General features: G+C 43.5%; 2 protein-coding genes across 2 annotated transcripts; both read left to right on the top strand.

Moving 5' to 3' along the window:
* The first annotated feature begins 824 nt into the window (after positions 1-824).
* snrpa1 (small nuclear ribonucleoprotein polypeptide A') lies at positions 825-11,614 on the top strand. The gene is made up of 9 exons (XM_079288620.1): positions 825-980; positions 3,038-3,185; positions 4,015-4,093; positions 4,545-4,591; positions 5,448-5,550; positions 5,830-5,909; positions 6,333-6,408; positions 8,574-8,667; positions 11,356-11,614. The coding sequence occupies exons 1-9, from the start codon at positions 899-901 to the stop codon at positions 11,502-11,504; spliced, it is 858 nt and encodes a 285-aa protein (XP_079144746.1). The 5' UTR covers positions 825-898; the 3' UTR covers positions 11,505-11,614.
* A 1,945-nt stretch (positions 11,615-13,559) lies between these two features.
* Positions 13,560-19,959, top strand: selenos (selenoprotein S). Its single transcript, XM_079292771.1, has 6 exons — positions 13,560-13,791; positions 14,354-14,485; positions 15,997-16,103; positions 16,183-16,272; positions 18,523-18,595; positions 19,375-19,959. Exons 1-6 carry the CDS (start codon positions 13,689-13,691, stop codon positions 19,452-19,454), a joined length of 585 nt encoding a protein of 194 aa, XP_079148897.1. The 5' UTR covers positions 13,560-13,688; the 3' UTR covers positions 19,455-19,959.
* Positions 19,960-21,751: the final 1,792 nt, after the last annotated feature.

Raw genomic sequence — 21,751 nt, 5'->3', positions numbered from 1 at the left:
CGCCATATTGACGGCAGTCCCAAACCTCAATCCCAATGTCCCCCCTTACAGACTCACGGACTTTGAGGCGCGAAGTCCGTGAGGGTTTAGGGCTGTCCCACTGTCAAATCATCAAGTGTTTGAGTCTCTCGCAGACATTTTGGGCCCTTTATGAACCCTTTCCCTAAGTCAGCATAGGATGCAGACTTAGCCTAAGGGAACAAATCATTGCAATGTGACGTTCAACACGAGGTAACCAGTGGACGCATGGAGACGTAAAAAAAAAGGGTAAACAAAGAGGACGGCTCACTGTGTTCAGCCTGGAGTATTCAATTTACTCGGAAACATTAAGGGTTAAAGATGGAACAAAAATAAACATGAAATCATTACAGTCATTTATTTATTGATCAAATATTTGATTTTGTCATTGAAGCTGTTTTGAGAAAAACGAGGAAATAGATTATATGAAGTTACATCATCATGTGAGGAAAGAGCCTGAAGACTTTCATATCAGGGAGTACAAAGTGTAAAATAAATACACACAATTATACATCATATTTCTTTTCGTTTTCATGGTAACGTGATATGTTGCAGCAAAGTGCTGTCCCGTTCCTATTCACACCATCTCAAGCCCTCACAGTCTCTCACACTCACCCACTTACAGGTGACGTCATTAAGTCCTTGAGGGTTCAGGGTTTGAGGGTTAGGGGGGCATTGGGATTGGGCCATTATGTGCTCCGCTGCCTGCTTTGCATCAGGAGTGTCCTCCATCCGCAGGGTGGCGCTAGCACAATATAAAGACAGTTTTATCAGCACAGAGCGGCAAACACCTTTGTTCCGGGAAACAGCGTGTTTGCAGCGTTGAACGCCTAGGAGGACGTTTTGATGCAGAAATAGTTCGTCTGTTCGTGGCCTCAACATGGTGAAATTATCCGCAGAGCTGATTGAGCAAGCTGCTCAATATACTAACCCTGTGAGAGACAGAGAGTTGGATTTACGAGGTTAGTTCAACTTCCTTTATAACGACGTAACGTTAGCGTTAGTCCACTGTGTAACGTTAGCTTGCTCGGGCTATACGCGGGCCTCACGCCGAACACCGTAAATACAAGTTACAATTGGTATAATAGCTATGCCAGCTACTGGTTAACTACAACGCAAGGTCCGAAAGTACGAACATAACCGTAACCACCGCAGCTCTGCGAGTCAAAGTACAAGCTTTCCGAAGCCAAGACAAGAGCATCACCAAGACTAACGTTAAATGAACTCAGGGAAACACCTTCTTTATCCAACATTAAGTTGTGTTGCAGAACTGGCGTCCTGAAAGTTGCTGGCCAACGTTAGCATAGGGCTCCCGGTGGTGTCTCCTCGCGGGAGGTTCCACAGTGAAGGCGACATTGTAATGATTTCTGAGTAAAGTTACTGTTTAAATCAGTATAACGGAGTTGTACCCCAAACCGGACAGTTTTTAGCTAATGTTTCAATACACTTCACTTACAATGTTGATAAAAATGATCGTGTAATGTTTTCAGTTGATTTAATGGTGTTAAACTGAAGTTAAACTTCGTACCTTTCAAACGAAATATTGTTGTAATTATTACAGTTAGCTTTGCCTTTACCAGAGTCGTTAAAACGATGCTAACACGGGTGAATTAGCCGTGCACTGCTCTTGGCCTAATCCGTACGGACTTCTATCCTCGTTGTAAACACTGGCTGCTGCTGGTTTTTCGGGGATATTCGCTTGTTCCAGGGTCGCAAAAATGACCATCAATGCTGTCAACACATCCGGGACCGTAGTTCTGTCCTTCACAATAAGATATCACGCTTCAACAACTCCAAATGATGCAATAAAAGCTCCTTAATTTCCATTTGAGCTGTTTAAGCGTCGCCCGAGCGTTCTTTCTGCTTTCTCTCATCAAAGTCACTTTCCTATAGTATTTAGACATATAAACGTCCATATATATTCATGAAATTTGACACACAGATTATTTGATATGTATGAATTAATATTATTTACGTTTTGTTGGCGATCGCCGAAGAAAATGACAGCGTAATGACCGGGAAGGGCGTCACGACAGAATCGTTCGAGACAGGCCAATAGCAGCTAGCGCCGACCGAGGCAGGCCATCGTTATCTAAATTGTGAATCACATCCCGTTTGCAGTGTAACGTTACAGATCAACGGTCTGTTCTTGTTGTGGCGCATAGAGCACGCGCACATTGTTCTCATCGGTGTGTCGGCTGCATGGCTCCAGCATAGAATAATCTGTACAGTTGACATTAACAACATTTTGAGTTGCCAGTAATGCCGGACGTGGTCCACTTCCATACTTTAATTCTAGCCCGGTTGTGAATATACACAACCGGGCTAGAATTAAAGTGCAGCATGTAAGTTTGGGCGACCGTGGCTTACTGGGTAGAGAGGGTTGTCCGCCAACCGAAAGGTCACAGGTTCGATCCTCGGCTGCACTGTGTCGAAGTGTCCCTGAGCAAGACACTGTACCCCTAACTGCTCCCCGGGTGCCTGTCATTGGCAGCCCACTGCTCCCTATATATATATATATATATATATATATATATATATATATATATATATATATATATATATATATATATATATATATATATATACAGGGATGGGTCAAATGCAGAGAATAATTTCCCCACTGTGGACTAATAAAGGAATGTTTCTTCTTCTAACACAGTCCATGGTAGTTGAAGAGTACTGTAGCTTTTCATGGCTCACAGCTGTACCCTTCAATGTGCAAATGAAGTGACTGAAATGTTTTATTTATAACAAACTGTATGGATATTCTCTACCTTTTTTAGTAGAAGAAGGAACCTCAGTGTGTTGCCACTTTTGTGTAGTTATCAACCAAATGCTGTTGTACCATTTTAATCATTTTTTAAATCAAAATAATGACAGGCTCATGGTGTTCTATAGAAACATGTCGGCCACGTTATCACCATACTGATCTCTGGAGTCAAAAATCAAGGATTTCTCGAGGCGCATGAACGAGGTCCTCCTCAACTTTTATGTTTTTATTTTTTTCACCTCACAGGTTATAAAATTCCAGTGCTTGAAAATCTCGGTGCTACTCTGGACCAGTTTGACACGATTGACTTCTCTGATAATGAAGTCAGGAAACTGGACGGCTTTCCTCTGCTCAAGAGACTGAGAACATTGCTGATGAACAACAACAGGATCTGGTAAGTTAAAGCTGCACACCATGAATAATAATCTCAACATGTATTCTAATTAAAAGCGGGATTTTATTTTTCTTGCAATTAATTATATATTTTCAACCGTTATTGTAATAGAATACTTTCACATAGAACAAAGGTGTTACGTGGTGAAAAGGCCTATGTTCGTTTTCTGAGCTTTTGCACAGCAAACCAACCAATCGCCTTATATTTATAAAGGACACGGCACCAGGACGGCAAACTTTATTACTGCTTTTAACCTCAACAAAGGCAACATAGACCAGACCCACTCCCTCTATTCTTGCCTTTCACAATAAAAAAACATTTTCCTGTTTATTTGTCATGGAAATTCCTTTAATCACCGCTCCACATACCCGTTTGATTTTTATCCTCGTATTTGAAGTCTCTTACAGGCACAAAAAAGAATTTGCTGTAATTGAATTGAGTCAGCTCTGTGGTACGGGCTGAACCTGAAACATGCACGTCCTAGCTGCACGCCTGTTTGTATTCCAAGCCAAGCTTCCTCATGAAACAGTGGTCTGCCTTCATATATCTGATGTGTAATAGACTTGTGTTGACTATTACAATCCCTCTGCTGTGACTGGGAGAAATAATGGGAGTATTGCCCTTTATTAATGAATGGATTAGATATGACTTCATGGCGGTCAGCAGTGCTTTATTTGAGTTTCCTCAAGAAACAAAATGCTGCCGACCCTCTGTGTACAAGTAGATCCCGCTGTGTGTGCCCTGTGAAGTACTGCCTTTGTTTAGCGTGGTCACAGTAAACGTGACCAGTACGTAGCGGCCTTCTTGTAACTATGAAGTGTTTCTCCAGTCGCATAGGTGAGAATCTGGAGTTCTCCCTGCAGGGTCTGACAGAGCTGGTTCTGACCAACAACAACATCCAGGAGCTGGTGAGTACATTTCAGCAACAGAAGCATCTGAACCCGTTACTCATTTTAGATGTGATCAAAATGGTGAATACAAACTTCAGTAGTTTACGCTGATATATCAGAAGAATACGTCTTCTTCTACAGTTTGAGGCAGAACAACAACTCTGTGAAGATTGTTGTCATTGTTTGTCGACTCAAATCTGTTATCACTGTTGTAGTTTTGTCCACACTGGATGAAACCTTCCAAGTTAAAGTTCAACAAACGGACCGCTCGGTTCTCTCTGCCAGCACCTGCAGAACCAATACCTTCTGCTGCAAAATAGCAATTTTACAGGGATGTTTCATCGTGTTACACTTCACAGGTGTTCTGTCTCTGCTAGTTTATTTTATAGTGTATTTAGTTTTTATTTTACTCATTTGGATATTAACGAATCCCACGGTGTGTTTTTCTGAACCGGTGTTTCCTGTGTAGGGTGACCTGGATCCTCTGGCCACAGTGAAGACATTGACCCTTCTCAGGTATGAACCCGGGGGAGTCTCAAATGCTGCGCTGGTGTCTCCCTCCAACACGCACACCTTTGAAAGCAAGCTGTCCTAAGAAGTGCACAATGTTCGACTTTTAACTTTCACTTATTACTCACAATACTAGAAATTCAGAAGTGGATACCAGTGAAGGTACATGATTATTAATACCTAATTCAGTACGATGGTAAAAAAACAACACGATTATTCCCATGCACTCCTTTGTTACTGTCTGCACACAGTTTTCATTATTAACCCATGGTGATCTGCCTCACATTTCTTTACATAAACTACATTTTACAAGATTATATGTGAACACCTCATGATAACGTTATAATTTACCAAAAACTCATTTTTACTGAACAGAGCTTATCATAACTTGATTCGGTGCAACCTCCGTACATTAACTGTTGGCTCCATTATTTATCAAAGCAGGACTGCTGCCCACCGACTGCTAACGGCTAACGTTCACTAGCTCGTCTCCGACCATTCCAGCGGGGATTTGTGCTTCACGATATAGCATTATCAGGGAAGTGTTCCATGTCCCTGGGACGACGGGGCGCATCTCGTTCTGAGCCCTGGTCCTGTACCTGTGGTACTGTAGGGAAAGACCGTCACATTTTCAGTATTCAGGCATGGCTTGCTACAAAAGACGAGTTCAGTAATAACCTTCATCTGTAGCACAACATGGTGACATTAAGTGTCCACATTGTTTCGCTAGCGTTGGCTAAGATGCACTCTGGAGGCTACGTGTCCGGAACAGACAAAGTGGTTGCCAGATTCATCTATCTTCAAAAATAATGCACCGCTGAATTATGATCATACATGTTTGTAATAATCACTGCATTTCCAGCTTGTTAAGGAATCCAGTGACAAACAAGAAACATTACCGGCTCTATGTCATCAACAAAATCCCACAGATCCGTGTGCTCGACTTCCAGAAGGTAAAGCTCAAGGTAAGTCCATGGAACAGGCATGTTTCCACCGTTTGAATGTGAGAGACAGGTCTCCAGTGAACATGACACGACGTGCGAGTCATGGATCAAATGTATTGGGGGTGCAAGCTAAAGCAGTAGTATGGACTTTTCCCTTTCAAACATTACAGTGGTTGTTCAAATCTTCTAACCTGTTAAACGTCTTGGTGTTCTGGTGAATTGTACATTTGCTGGCCTGGCCCCCTGGATGAAGCTGTGCTTCACGAGGGTTTTCACTTTCACTGTGTGATATTGTTATAGGAACGCCAGGAGGCAGAGAAAATGTTCAAGGGCAAACGAGGTGCTCAACTTGCAAAGGATATTGCCAGGCGAACCAAAACGTAAGATGAACGTCTCTGTTAGACAGCAGCTCCTCAGAATCACTGGATCCTGGCTGATGGAACGGGTTACACACTGTCATTACAAACTGTCTGTGTCCAACTCTACACAGTTCTTCTTTTTCTATATGCAGTCATTTATGGCAAAATTCCCCCGTTTGAAATCATTGAAACATGTTTAGAGTATTTGTCAAATGTGAGCGACCGCATCCCTTCCTCGGTGAAGGTAGTAATCTATAAGCCCTAACTCTACCGGCCAACCTGAACTCAGACACGTTCCCCACAGTGTTGCTCAGGACTGCTGTCTGGACAATGTATCAGTTTAACTGACTCAAGAAAAGATACTATACGTGAGATCACTACATTGGTTGAGAGGCCTGAGAAGCCATTGTGTGTCCATGGTGTCTAAATGATTGTTCCTTTCAGGTTCACTCCGGGGGTGGCAGCACAGCTTGAGAAGAAGAGGACGGGCCCGTCTCAAGCCGATGTGGAAGCCATCAAGGTTAATCTTTTGACTTGAAAGATGTTGGCGTTGTGTTTCTAGAGCTGAGCTTGACTTTCTATCCCTCAATCCATGTCTGGCATTTAACAAAACCCAAACATGAAATGATGCACTCGAGGTTCTCACTGTCTTCCTCAGGGGGTGGAGGAAGACAGTGAGACTGAATGGAACAGGTGGCTGTATACGATAGGACGTTCAAAGATGGTGGCGGGTGTGAATGTCATCGATCTTTCACTGGTGGTCCACTGACTTCCTGCTCGGTGACCTTTGACCTCTTCTCAGTGGCTGCTCTGAACGTGCTCAGACAGCCAAGGAGCACTGTTGAGCAGTAACGAAGGCAACATTAGCGGGAAACGCTCCCTTGCCAAGTTCTTGTTCACTTTTAGAGCGGAGCAAAAGAAGGCATTCTGACTGGAAGGTTGTGCATGACTCGGGACAGGAGGGCTCTGCAGCGGTCCATTAAGACCCCCAGAACATTATTGTCACTCGGGCTGGGTGACGGAGCATGCAACGCATCGTACTCTGAAAACCACGCCCACCAGAGAGAACACGATATGCAGGCAAAGGCTCAAACACTACCAGAATGCCTGCAGCAGCTAGAGACAGCTGCTTTGTGCACGTGGAAGGATTGCTTTAGCACCCTGTCTACCAGGGGTGACCAGTTAGTTCAAAACTAAAATGATGATGATTGAAGGGACAAGTTAGCTGTTTGCACGCTAATGTTAGCAAGTTACTGTAGTTGCTAAAGCACTTGAAGACATAATACTGCATAGCTTTCACACATAACGCTCGTCATGCTGAGTGTCAGATCCATATTTCTCCGCTTCTTGCTGATGATGCCTCAGGTGTTAGTGCTCGTATACTCGGCCTATTAAAAACCCTGTTTCTGGGTTCTTTACCTCGTTGGCCTATTAAAAACCCTGTTTCTGGGTTCTTTACCTCGTTGGTAGTGCATCACAGACGCTGTTAGCCGTGTAGTTTACTAGCAGATGAAAGTGACAAGAAGGCAGCTTCATATGATAAGTCAATGGAGAGCGAGGAGTTGTTTTCCCCTCCGGTGTGGGTGGGACTTAATGCTCTCTATTTAACACTATTTGAATCAGGTGCTGGGTCAGTGGAGAGCGATGTATAATTCTCTCTATATGGCTTATGCATAATATCTCTTATCGTTAAGCTGTGCCTTGATAAAAGGATTCCTTTGTATTGAAGGCAGTTCTTGGTTGGTGTTGGTGTAGTCAGTTCCTTTATGCTCTTACCGTGAAACGTACCGCAAAACAACGGGGAGTTTTCAAAGTGGAGGCTGGCCTCGTCCGTCTGTTCCTGTCCTCAACACTCGTTAACTCTCTTTTGTGCTTCACTTATTTCGTTCTCAGGCTCTTTCCATGTTCCCTGCTTCCCTCCTGATTCAAAGTGTGTCCCATACTTACATCCATATCATCCACCACACACACTCGCTCAGGAGAGGGAGCAGCAAGGCTCGTGTAGGCAGCTTAAAAAGATGATGCCACAATGAATATTTGACCTATGTTCGATTATAGTCCCTGTAGAACAAGCCGCAATACACTGAGCATATTTGATGTATTGCTCACCCATAATTGGTACCCACCTACCGTGCATCAGTGATATTGTGGAGGCGGGGAGCCTGTGAAGAACCTTCAGGATGTATAAAGACGATGCTGACGCAGCCGCCGTCTGTTCTCCCTGCTGCTGTCGTTCAGGCTGTGAGACGCCTTCATTGTTGTGTTGCGTATTTAGTGTTACGGGATTACAACTGCATTTCGTTGCGCACCCTGTTATTGTAGAGTGACGATAAATAAACCTTATGAAAATCACCTGATGACTCCGCCCTCTGAGGAAAACAGTGAAATGAGGTTTAAAACTCCAGTGAGCGAGCTGTGAGTGGTCGACCTGCTGTTTTTAAGGCCAGAAGGTATTCTTAATTTACACCTCTTTGTCATATTTCACTCTGAATACGTGTTGGTCATAATCTACCTTGAAAGCATGTTCCAATTGGCATACGGTCAAATGAATGACATAATGGTCACAGAAACCACTGATGTGACTTCATATAATGACGAGATGAACATTCAGATCTCTAGCTGGTTGACTGTAACATTCCTAATCATCAGAGCCGGTCGGCTTACATGAGTCTGTTTGCATTTCAGACTGCCATCGCTAATGCTTCATCGCTGGCTGAGGTGGAGAGGTTGAAGGGGATGCTGCAGGCTGGTCAGATCCCAGGACGAGATCTGAGACCAGGTCAGTGCTGATCAAACACTACTCTACTCGTACTGTTGAACGTGGTGGATGTTTGAGGCTGAAATGTCCCTTTTGATTTGTATAAACACATTTGTCCAGATGTTCTCTCATTGTGTTTTAGGAGCTGTGACTAAACTGTACTGATGCAGCAATATTGCCAGCCAGTCACAGTAGTAATTGTGAATGGTAGCCTGATATCTCTTCTTCCTCTGTGCCATCAATGAGCACTGGGTGACGTACAGACCCACATACTGCTGGCAGAAATACTCATTTGAGCACCAAATGTGATTAATCCGCCACTGAAAATAGTCCCCAGCAGATGCACTATTTCTTCCTGTTTAATGTTTTCTAAAGCAGCTGTTTCAGAAAACGACGTCCTGCTTTTACACATGACACATCTGGTCGTTTTAGATTCTACGTCTGACCTGCCGATTCATATTTCTATCTTTTAGAACTATAATTTCCACCAACGTTTTACACTAGCTTTTTGTTTTACCCTCATCTCAAAAAAGAACTTCAACCACCCCAAAGTCAGGGTGAACTGTTACTCAAGCCTCATCTGTAGTTGCCAATTGCAAAAGCACAAATTTGAAATGGATAGGAAATGCATGATTGTATTTACATTGAAATATTGTCTTTGATGTCGAGTAACGGTCATGTTACCGTACTTTTCGGACCATAAGCCGCTACTTTTTACCCCACGCTTTGAGGCGTCGGCTTATAGTCCGGTGCGCTTTATATACGGATTTTTCCGTAGCTTTTCTCCGCCACAACAACCGCAACTTCCGGTTCCGGTCTAACACAACATTTACCAGCTCCCGACACAGAACAGTTGCTACCAGCAACCCCTCTGCTACCAGCTGTTACTGACAGGGTCGCTACAATATGGATGAAGTACCTTTGACCTACCTCTCACTAGGACTGTTAACAAAAAAGGTTGAACGGCAAGATGCTTTTAACAGTACATGGCCGATTCGCTAGCTTCTAAGCTAATTTTAACATTCCGGCCAATGGGGAAATGCTAACCGCGATTAGCATTAGCGAATATATAATATCTCTTTGTACATCTTTTCATGCAGACATACTTGCATTACAGACTAAGGTCTCTCACGGCTACCAAACGAAAAGCAATGAGGCAATAACTGTTGTTGCTCATAGCTCTGAATAGCTGTTGTGCTAGCAGCAACTGGCCAAGCCAGTTAGCCGTAAATGCTATTCAGAGCTATGAGCAGAGAAGATCAGCTTTTTCTCAAGTCTGCCAGTGGATCCTAACAGCGCGGAACAGTGTGAAAGAATCAATCATCACCAACGGGTTCTGAAAGGCTGGGATACTACGAGATTAAGGGGACAGCGCAGACACTCGTTTTTTTTTTCCCCTGGTTTTTTTCCCAGTTCTACAAAACTTGTTCAAGAGTTTTTTTGTGTGCGTGTTTTTGAGTGAGAAATAAATGTTTTGTAGAACAAGTTTTGTAGAACTGTAAAAAAAAAAAACGAGTCTGCATTTGGGTCCTTGAACACACCACATCATGAACCGGGGCAAATCCGCCCTTGAGCTTGTGTTGTCCTCCTCATTGCGCTGTCCCCTTAATCTCATAGTATCCCAGCCTTCAGAACTCGTTAGGAAGTTAAACGGCTCATGATTCCCTCGCTGCCTTTTCATATATTGCTGTGAAATGATCTCCTGGAGTTATTCAAGTCTATCACATCGTGATAATGGTACCATTTGCCTTCCCACTATTTTTGCTGAGTAGAGCTTGAACGCATCATTATCAAGTTAATGTAAGCTCCGTTAGCATTAGCTATTAGCTCCGTTACAGGCAGGGCTGTGTTTCCATTCCTCTGGGCAGCATGCATTGGAATGACTCATGAATTAGTTCCTGATCTAGTAAGTTGTTCCAAACGTTTAGGATTGTCCCTCGACAACTTGTTTTGGACTTGTAGCAGTCGGGACAAATTGCGAGCTCAGCACTTCTGTTACTCTCGTCGATGAGCGGTTCTGATCGGCAGCTGACTGATGGCTGCATCTCTGTTTCTGGTCCTCTGTAGGAGGTCAGAAAGTATCAAACGGACCAAGATGTGTGTCTGCACATACCATAAGTGTCATATGCGCCTCGTTTGTGTTTCTGACGTGAATGCGAGATCAATGGCCAATAAGGCACAGAATAAATATATCAATCTACATTTTGCTGACTAGGCAGAGCAGTGTGCGCTGCTCTCTGGCTCTGCCTGGGAAATATTCATACTCCGATGTTCCTCAGTCAGAAAAATACAACCATGCACCTACTGAATTAGTTTCTCTTCCACCAAATGAACAGACTTTATTGCCTTGTAAAACACACGTCGGTCAACCTCGACAAACAATAGTCGAGTCACTTTGATTTATACAGCCCAAGATCACAACGGTTGCAGCAGATCAGGAAAGAACTCTGCTGAAACCACCTCAGCTCCTTTAACTCCTTTAACCTTCACCATACAGTCACAGATGAGCACAAATGTTCGACTGATGGGATGATTAGCCGTGGACAGACGGACACAGATGCAGCACACCTCACCGATTACATAATCTCCTGGATAATAAGGGAGACCGCCAGCTTTACCCGTGACTGAATTGTATGTTTTTTTTCCTTTGGTAACCTCATTGTATTTTGAGATTCATGGATTGATGAATAAATTCATTTGTAAAATCAGGTCCAGCTGGTATGGAAGAGGAAGAAGAGGAGCAGGAGGAAGAGGGTGACACTGCACATATGGATGGAGGTTCTGGAGAGGAGCTGAATGAGGGTGATCAAGAGGAGGGTGAAGACATGGAACAAGAGCCACATGTTAATGGCTCCTGAATACCTGGAAATATGTTGTTTTTTTTCGATGTTGTAGTTTTTTAAGTTGGACATGAGTCTACCAGGGTTTTATTTTGTAAAGCGCATACATTAAACTGATTTCTAATGTTGCTCTGTCCAGATTCTTTGAAACAGCCGGCTGACGTTCTCAGCGGTGTGCGGCCCTTCTATGTGCATCAGTTTATAAACGGCAGCGCACGTCCAGACAGATGGATTGAAAATGGTAGCAATCGAAACTCTAAAAGCTTGGATATCCTGACTTTCAGTGACTATTAGGGGGCATGTTTCACACCTCACTGGATCAGCCAAAAGCATCCTTGTTGGTCCTGGCCGGTACGGTGCCTATAGAAGCTGTTCTCTCTCTGGGAAGTTGCCATGCTTGATTGTCTTACAACATTCTATCACATTCAACTTCTCTTTCATTATTTTTCACAGATTATTAACCGAGAAAGATCCTTTAGTGTCGAACTGAAAACACATTTATACACTATGGGTTTCATGTTTTCATAAAAAATTAAATATTGTTTACAATTATTCCCTTTGCAGATGCATCTTTTGTATCTGCCTGGATAGGTCTCCATCAGCGTGAGTCTGGACAGCAGAGTTACCCCACTCTTTGCGAAGTTGCTGCAGCTAAGTCCGGTTGCGAGTAAGTCGAGAGTGAACCGCCTTTTCAAATGTGGCCACTTATTGTGAATAGAGCTGGGCTTCATGCAGGACTCCCTGTATGTGTAGTTCAGCAGAGAAGCATCTCCTCTGGGGTTAGATTCCATCAATCGACCACTGAGCGACGTTTGAGTTTATTTAACTGGATCCCCATTAGCTGACTCCTTAGCTGCCGCTAATCTTCCTGGGGTCCACAAAAGCACAAAACGTAATCCATGCAAAACATGACGTTAAAAATAGTACAGTCAGATACATAGTGCAGTCAAAGACTAGGCTGTATATTTTCATAATTGACCATATACACACAGTGCATCCATCATTTATAAAAAGGATCAGGAGACCACAAAAGCAATGCAAAACATCAAGTGGTTCGTGGCCTGAGATGAGCCTTTACTTGTTTTTTAAATGACAGATTATTACCTGTATGAGTTATATGAGGTACGCTCCAAGCAGTAATTGCACGAAACATAACTGTTCTTGGGGTTGGAGGTATCGAGTGACCTGAGCTAGCATTCCTTGTGTGATGGTTATGTGTGTTGCATGTGTTTTGTAACCGATTGAAGAAATATTCAGGTTTCTGATTAAATACTACGTTTCTGAAAAACATGAGACGGCTAGTGTTTACTTCCCACTGAGAACCGTGACAGGCGAGAGTGCACGTGAACACTGGAGTGCTAATCTGGCAGCTCGGGTTTGAAGCAGTTGTAGTTTATGTCTTTCTTAGCTGCTGCCGCCGTGTGAGTCATGTCATCTACATTACGAGTGAGTGTTGGTAGCGAGTGTGACTGAAGGGGGACACACAACCATTACTGCCGTCTGTTTGGATGGGTGTGACGGCATCTTGCCTCTGGACAGCACACGTGATGGGATCAGTTTGGATGACTGCAGAGCAGTAGAGAGGAGACAGACGGGCCCATGTAAACACGTATATTTATTGCTGAATGATAATGTAATAAATCATTGGCAACACTTTCTACGACACCCATGTCTATAATAAACATGGATAATATGTTGTGATCTGCTAATAGTGCTGTGTTATAATAATTACAAAGCATTTTACAAGGTCAAGTGTACTTAATAATTGCTGGTTACTCAGACTATTTCATGCAAGGATCCTGTATTATAATTTCAAATACAATGTAATAAATTGTAATATTTTATAAATGCATTATGTTACAATCCATTACACGCTGGTTATACGCGGCCGTTGTGTGCTTTAAGTAAAGTGAAATCAAATATTAGAGCTATGCAGATCAACATACTACTTTGTAAAATTAGTCTCGTCATAGGAGGAAACTAATATCGCATGTGAAACGTCGCTTGAAGAGTATTGTGGTTTCCCGCGGTCCTGAAACGCAGCACGACGCCGACACGTCGCCCTAAATGCTGCTTTACGTTCGTGACTAGTGTTAGCCAGCAAAGATGGCTGACATGGGGAAGAGGTCCCAGCACGACGTGTAGCGGTAACTCCAGAGCGGTAACGTTTGCTAAGCAAGACAGCGGTACTCTTTGTCTGAGATGGACGACGTGGAGATTACAGATGTCGAAGACGACAACTCGCCTTTCCGGGTGGAGAAGGCGCCTCTCAACAACCAGGACCTGAGCTCCCTGAGCCTGACCGGTAGCGTGACACGACAACAAGACCAACCTGTCTAAAGACGGCTCACTTCGTCTTTAACTAGCGTTACACCACTGTGTCTTTGGTAGCGATATACGTGCGCATGTTAGCAGCTAACGTTAACACTGTTTGTTTTGAACGTTACGCTGACGTCAGTTAATACGTGGAAGTCACAGACCGTAACATTACGTCATCTACCAACTCGTTACTGCGAGGAACATGATTGTATCTTCACTGCTGCTTATTGCAATCTTAATAAACCCAATCATATTCATCCACACTCTAGTCTGGTTTATATGCAGTCTCTCGATATAAGCGATGTATCTGACATGATATATGGTCATCTTTATGGGTAAATAGCATGTAAGGAGCCATGTTTCCTTGTTTTATTTATGAGTGCAGCAATTGTTATTCGCTCAGTTTCTCGTTACTTCATCAATATATTTTTCTGTCAGTTTTATTTGATCATCTGGGTTATTAAACCATGGCAGTAAATCTATTCACGCCTGGCAAACAAAGCTGTTTTAAAGGAAGACACGTGATGCGTTTGCTCCTGGCCCCACAGTCGGAGAGCTTCTGTCCCAGTATGGATGGTACCTGCTGGCTGTGACTGTTCTGGTCTACCTGCTCATCCAGCACCTGAGCAAGAGGAGATCCAGCCAGAGCTCCAGCAGCTCGCCCCAACAAACACTGCAAGGTCAGCACTTCCCAATAATTGCTTACATACGTAGCTGCTACAAAGGCACCGACAATAGGAAATGAGTCAATGGCAGCAAACAGTCACATATTGTACAAGTCTTTGTATCATACTTCATGTAATAGTCCAGTAGATATATGCATCTGTGGTTCCAGTCTAGGGCAACAACAACAAATCCATTTTAAGAATAGTGAGCAACAGTTCTGGTCATTGATTAGTTGGCTCTATGTTTGCAATCGCCACATCAGCTGCTACTGAACGTCTCAACACTCCATTTGTCCGGCACTCACTGCAAACATTTAACTTTTGTGTCAAATGTGAATCGATCCATCAACAAGTTCTTTGCGGTCACCAAAATGAAAAGTCAATGCTAAAGTCAAGACGGTCAAATGTTTGAGTTTCTCATTGAGACATACACACAGCCACCCAACTGAAAGGTCAGTGTTCACCTTTCTGCCTCTTTTAATATTTATTATTGTCTTCTGGAAATCCACACAAACCTCTCCTCATATCGCCATGAATTAGATCAACTGCACAGCGCTCATTTAAAAAGAAAATACGTCTCTTTGTCCGTTACTCCCGTTATTTCCTTCTTCAAAAACACTGGTAAAAAACACCTGGAGTTTAGTTTTTATTAAAACAAAATTGTAACCAATAAAACATGTGTCCACTGCAGACCATATTAATCAGAGCACACAAGGCCCAAGTCACCGTGTGACTGGTTGCTGACGAACAATGTAGCATTTAATAGGGACACTTCATGAGGATCTGTTTGAATGGGATATTCTCTGCTCTGGCTCAGATACAAACACAAACTGCCAGCATGTTAGCATGCTGTTCACTTCCTGTTTGCAACCGGAAGACGACCAACAATGTTAGTCGGTTTAGATAACAGACACTCGACTGTCCTGCTGTCATCACAGACATGTAAACTAACCACAGACACTTCCAGTGGATGTTTTTGGCAAAACATAATATTTTAGTATTTACCAAAAACAATTGTAAGCTAAACGCTGACTCTGGACGATCCACCCCAGCATTTCATCTGATATCTACTGTACAGTACACATGAATGCAATCATTCCGACATGTCTCTGTCTGTCCCTGTGTCCACCTCTCCCTCATCACACCCACTATATGTTCATGTCTTCCCTTCTGTATGAGCAGCCTGCTGTCCCTCTCAGATGTGTGTGTGTGTGTGTGTGTAAATGTGTTCTGATAAAAGATACCCTGAATTTAAAGGTTCACCTGTTATCAACTATCTCTATGACACTAGATGAGTGGAGTGTGGACAGAAACATGTCTGTGTGACGGGTTGTGACAGTCAAATATTTAGCGTGTGGTTATTTCCAGACTCACCATGTTGATGATGATGTTCTACAGTTCAATAGAAAAGCACATCGGTTGATATTGACTCACTGTGATACTTTTGCATGAAAGCATGAACAAATGCATATTTTAAGATGTAGCTCTTCATTGAATGTCACGATCGCTACTGTTTCCTCATGAAGATGCAGCGCTGGTGGCAAAAAGACAAGAAGCCATGGAAGCAGCTCGCATAAAGATGCAAGAGGAGCTTGATGCCAAAGCTGACATCTTCAGAGAGAAACAAAGACAGGTGCAGTAGTGAAATAAACATGGAATGTTTGGAAGAGAGATGCTGTCAGACTAACTGAATGTGGTGTATTCTGTAACAGCAAGAAGAAGAGAAGAGGAGGCAGAAAATAGAGGTATGGGACAGTATGCAACAGGGAAGAAGTTACAAAGGAACCGCGAAACCTTCTCAGGTGAGTTTAACCATCGGGAACTTCATTCTTTTACTACAGTTCCTTTAATCTTGCTCACTCTTGTGGACACATTTTTAAATGACTATCACTTCAAACTATCGATATTATTTGGAGAAAACAAACAACTTCAGCTCAGGCTCTTAAGGTGCACCAGCTATTCTCATTTTATTGACAAGCTGGCCCTGAGTTATGGTAAGAATATCAGGATAAGCCAATCACAAGCAGACTAGGGCGGGTCATTCCTTTGCTACAGTTGGAAAAAATGATAGCTACTGTGAAGGTCCATTGATGTCATCCTGCATAATAATTAGATCAGAGGAACGTAGGGCTGAGGCAACGTAGGGCTGAGGGAACGTAACATCCCTAATTTCAGACTCATCTGCTGGCTCAATAGAAGCCGTCCCGTGTCTGTAAGACTTAATGTGAACTAGACCAGGGGTTCTTAACCTTTTTGACCTCGGGGCCCAACTTTTCAAGTACAAAGTGTCCCGGGGCCCATTCTGACTATATGCATCAAAAGTGTCAGACAACCTTTAGGTCATACAGAAACAGAGCAGTGGGCCTTTGGAGTCAGTACAAATTTAAGATTTTTGTCCGCATAAAATAAAAAAGTATCTTTCAGTATAAATAACTGCCGGTGGCTGTATCTGTACAGGTAAAGGACAGAATAGGGCTGTAACTACACTATCAGTGAACAACTGCCTCAAATTTGAAGAAGATTGGACAAAGTATGACCATTCTACAGAGTTTCTTCATGAAGAGATCCAGGCGGAGCTCTAACAGGACATTTGGAGACCCAAATGGACACATGGTAACCACGTGATATTCTGACACACTAAAGGTGTTTCTCCCTTTATATTGTGATTTTATATTATTTTCCTTTTATTTTTAGCTTTTGCAAATTGCAAAAACGATGTATATATGGTCGAAGACATGGTGTGTGAGTAGCGGACTTGCTGTGCTTAATGGCTGCGACCGAGCGCACGAACGAGAATGAGAATAGCTCAGTTACGCAAACGTTGGTTGACGGCTTATGGAAGAGGAGGATAAGGTTTGTACTATAAGTACCAGCGTTTTCTGAAGGCAGTAGCTCCATGGTAACATCCGCTAGCACATTGTCGGGTCTGTAATGTGTCTTTTTCCGTCGAAATGCTGCAAGATACGACTTGCAGCGGTTATGGCGACTTCGGACAGTGTGTGTGTGGGCTCCTTTTGTGGCGAAACCATAAGAAATGAAAGAAAATCGATGATTTCTTTGCAAAGAAGAGGATTTTGGGCATGCTGGGATACCAAACACGGACATGTTTTGTGACGTATTTGCGCAAACAAGCCGTAGGAACAGAAGGGGAGGGGATCGAGGATGCCGGTGTTGAACAGGCAAAACCCTTGTTAAATAAATGAGATGATACAATGTGATGATCACAAAGACATTTATTATCATGTATGTATGTAAACCTGCATACACAACAAGAAGCCCAACAGACTTTCCCACGAGCGTTGGATGTTTCGTCGCTACGTGTCGCTAGTGTGAGGTAATGCTGTAGCATTACCTCACATTCCACACACTGAGCCCTCGGCTCTGCCTCGTTGCCTCCGTTCACAAAGCCGTACTTAAGAAAGTCAGGGTTGTACTTGCGCACACATTTAGACTTTTGGGGGGAATGGCACCACTGTCGTCTTCATTTTTTTTTTTAATAACTTATCCATCACTTTCGCTACAGGCTAGCGGCTAGCTGAGTGTCTTCTTCTGCTTATTGCAGCTTGTTAAACAACTGACTGACGCATTACCGCCACCAGGTGGTGGGAAGCTATATCGTAACTGAGCGTCTCATGGATAACAGTAATATCTCTGGTGTCTTCAATTGATAACCTATGCGGTCCCGCGGCCCACAGGTGCAAAACTGAAAGTTTTTCGCGGCCCTCTAGGTGGCGCTCGCGGCCCAATCACGGGCGCGGCCCTATGGTTAAGAATCACTGAACTAGACGGACATGGCCGTACGATGTTACTCTGTTTGGTGTCAGCAGGTTTAAGATCCATTCGGCATCTTCTGGTTCTCTGAGATCACATGTGTGTATTTGTATGATTGATCACACAGCTGTCACTGGCATGTGTCTCTGCTTCAGATGACTGAACTGTGATTTGATCAAAGGTTGTAAAGGCTGTTAACAAAGGCTACCACATTAAACACATCAGTGTGGTCACGGTCTGAGTCGCTCACCTTAATATCTGATGAATGCCTTTCACTGCAGACCACTGAAGAGGCCAGCTCATCGACAACAGTGTTGAAACCAAAGTCGGACAAGAAGCCACTTCGCAGTGCAGGTACGTACTTCACATGACAGCAGCTGGAGCACAGACGGCACACTGATAATATCCCCAAATCCCCCAAATCATCTCAACTGTCATGTGAAGCCCTCACACATTCTAAAGTCATCTATTGTCTTTATTTGAGCACACCTATCAAATGATTAGGAAATCAAAGATTGGTTTTATTGATAACAACTCTTGGCATTGGTAAGCAGCTTATAACATGTGTTGTAAGCAGCTGATAACAGGTGTTGTAAGCAGCTGATAACAGGTGTTGTAAGCAGCTGATAACAGGTGTTGTAAGCAGCTGATAACAGGTGTTGTAAGCAGCTGATAACAGGTGTTGTAAGCAGCTGATAACAGGTGTTGTAAGCAGCTGATAACAGGTGTTGTAAGCAGCTGATAACAGGTGTTGTAAGCAGCTGATAACAGGTGTTGTAAGCAGCTGATAACAGGTGTTGTAAGCAGCTGATAACAGGTGTTGTAAGCAGCTGATAACAGGTGTTGTAAGCAGCTGATAACAGGTGTTGTCTGGGAACCGGAAGGTCAACGGTTCGATCCCCGACTGGGACGTGTCGAAGTGTACCTGAGCAATACACTGAACCCCCGGCTCCCCGGGCGCCAATCAATGGCAGCCCACTGCTCCCTATATACAGGGATGGTCAAATGCAGTAGTCAAATTTCGTGTATGTGTATATGTCTATGACAATAAAAATGGTTTCTTCTTCTTCTTCTCTGGTCATGCATCTTGATCTGAATCAGAATTTACTCCATTCTGTTCTGTGTTTTTTCAGACTACAACCCCCTGACTGGACAGGGAGGAAGCTCCGTGTCCTGGAGACCTGGCAGGAGAGGGCCTTCATCTGGTGGATGAGGGTAAAGAAGGTCCGAGACTTTGGTCTGTGTGACCTCTGACCTCCTGATGTGCACACTGACTGACTGAACCAAGCTGACGATATCACTAACCCTCTTAGTTTTCTACCTGCTCCATATTTCCAGTGGGTGTTGATCAGTTAGCATCATTAATTAACTGCATCGATCTTGTTTGCCTTGTTATTTACTCTCTGATCCCTCATGAATCACACTGTTGAGGGAGAAATGCATTCTGGGATTGAAGGCTTGTAATGACGCCATTCCTGTAATCGGTCTGGAACCAGCAGGTGTGGCTGATAAATTTCACAGTCGGTGTGTTTTTTCTCATATATGTTGGAATGTGTAGCAGCACAGCTGTAGAGTGGATGTTACTACAGACTACCGCTGAATTACAAGAAATAGTAGATTCTGATGATATAGTTAACAGTTGGATCTAGCAACATGTAAGAAGGGTATGTCTATACTGTACATGCACATTTTTAGGCAATAAAGATTTGGTGACTGGGTATTTGTATTTGTTCTGCTGAGAATCCACAAGAACCTGAAGGTGTGAAGCTGCACCACAGGCTGTGAGCTTTACTCATGTTAAGATCTGATTCTGACAAATGACCCTTTACAACAATAGAAGAGTCGGTCACAAACACTCTCAGGCTACATTACTGGGCCCCAGACCAGTGGTGTACAGTAACGAAGTAGAAATACTTCGTTACTGTACTTAAGTAGTTTTTTTTTGGATATCTTTACTTTACTACTTATATTTCTGTTTACTTTTACTTTTACTTCACTACATTTTGCAAAGAAAACTGATACTTTTACTCCGATACATTTCCCCTGAAACCTTCGTTACTCGCTACAAAATCAAATCTATCTTTAGAAACAAAATGAATCATGAGAGCAGCGTCGGGGACTGTGGTGGAACACAGACTGCAAGCCAGCAGGTTTGGTGAATCAGTGGTCCTAGCAGCAAGTTAAATCATTGGTTAATCACGTTAATGCACAATTGCAAACAAGTGCTCTCAAAGCCGCGGTGTTTTGATTCCCAGTGATGCCCAGGATGCTACATGCTATAAGCTAGCGGGCGACTATGACTAGAATTCCACTCTACGATGACTGATTTCATGATGGAAGCAGAAATGGAAGCACCTGCTACTCCCGCAACAAACGACGGTGGTGACGAAGACCAACACCAGTGGATCGCTAGCGAGTTAGTGAGCTGAGGAAGTGTTGACAGTTGTGCAGCACTAGTTGGCTAACGTTAGCTATAGCTAACCACCACACCATAGGATTGACGGGAGCCGACAGAGCGCAGCATTAGCGTTAGCATTAGCGTTAGCGTTAGGGAAATCCTTCGCAGCTGTGTGCAAGCTGTCTGTGACGCTGAACACACCTCTACCTGCCTCAGCGGCCTGTGAAAGGCTATTTAGCATCGCAGGACTAGTCTTCAGCCCAAGAAGAGCGAGACTGAATTCTCGCAATTTTGAAAACTAACTTCTTTTGAAGATGAACAGAACATTTTTCAGTTTCAAGTTATGACTGGGTTGTTACTTTCGCTGCTGCTTTAGTATTGATCATGTTTTGATATTTGAGTCATGTTGTGGATGATCAGATGGAGTTATGATCGTAGCAGTCGCCCAATTGCTGATTCAGCTTGAGCAAAGCCTTTGCCTATTGTGTTCAAATCAGGCCCATAGGAGTTTACAAGGCAGGTGTCCTTTCTCTAAACACTGACCTGATGCATCAAGTGGATATGTTTTGCTGAACATAATATTATGCATTGGCCTCTACATCCTCTAGTCCAGCGGTTCCCAAACTTTTTAGGCCGCGCACCCCCTTCTACATCCCGACTGGGCTCGCGCACCCCCCCCCCCCCCCCCCTTAATAAAAAAAAGTTTGCTCGCGCGTGGCATTTGTTTACAAGATTTAGTCCGCTGTTAAATGTTGCAGTGTGAACACAAACTGCAACATTGTATCATATTAATCCCTGAATCAGAACAAACGAACTGAAGGTGTGAAAACGCCCTGAAACACTGCAACAAAGTTTCAATAACTTTCAGTGACACAAGGCGTCACTTTTAAAGAGCAATACGGATGCGAGCACACACGCACAGGCTCAGAGGGAGATTATCACATTTAATTTACAATTAATGAGCGACTAATGTAGCCAGGATGTCTTCGGACAAAGCATCGATGCGGCGCGACACAGTGTTGTTGGACACCGGGATCATGTCCAACTTTTTTGCTTCTTTCTCCCCAATCATACATTCCACCATCTCTCTGGCAGCTGGCAAGCTCACGTCT

Source organism: Melanostigma gelatinosum (assembly GCF_949748355.1).
Source record: "Melanostigma gelatinosum genome assembly, chromosome: 2".
NCBI classification, from domain to species: Eukaryota; Metazoa; Chordata; class Actinopteri; order Perciformes; family Zoarcidae; genus Melanostigma; species Melanostigma gelatinosum.
Note: the sequence above shows the minus strand (reverse complement) of the source record. Positions and strands in the feature narration are given on the sequence as shown.

Bases quoted from the DNA above. Each gene is read 5' to 3' on its own strand.
- snrpa1 (XM_079288620.1), top strand. From the start codon at position 899: ATGGTGAAATTATCCGCAGAGCTGATTGAGCAAGCTGCTCAATATACT. The intron at 5,551-5,829 runs GTAAGTCCATGG...ATATTGTTATAG, and splicing joins TCCAGAAGGTAAAGCTCAAG to GAACGCCAGGAGGCAGAGAA. The intron at 8,668-11,355 runs GTCAGTGCTGAT...TTGTAAAATCAG, and splicing joins AGGACGAGATCTGAGACCAG to GTCCAGCTGGTATGGAAGAG.
- selenos (XM_079292771.1), top strand. From the start codon at position 13,689: ATGGACGACGTGGAGATTACAGATGTCGAAGACGACAACTCGCCTTTC. The intron at 16,104-16,182 runs GTGCAGTAGTGA...ATTCTGTAACAG, and splicing joins TCAGAGAGAAACAAAGACAG to CAAGAAGAAGAGAAGAGGAG. The intron at 18,596-19,374 runs GTACGTACTTCA...GTGTTTTTTCAG, and splicing joins GAAGCCACTTCGCAGTGCAG to ACTACAACCCCCTGACTGGA.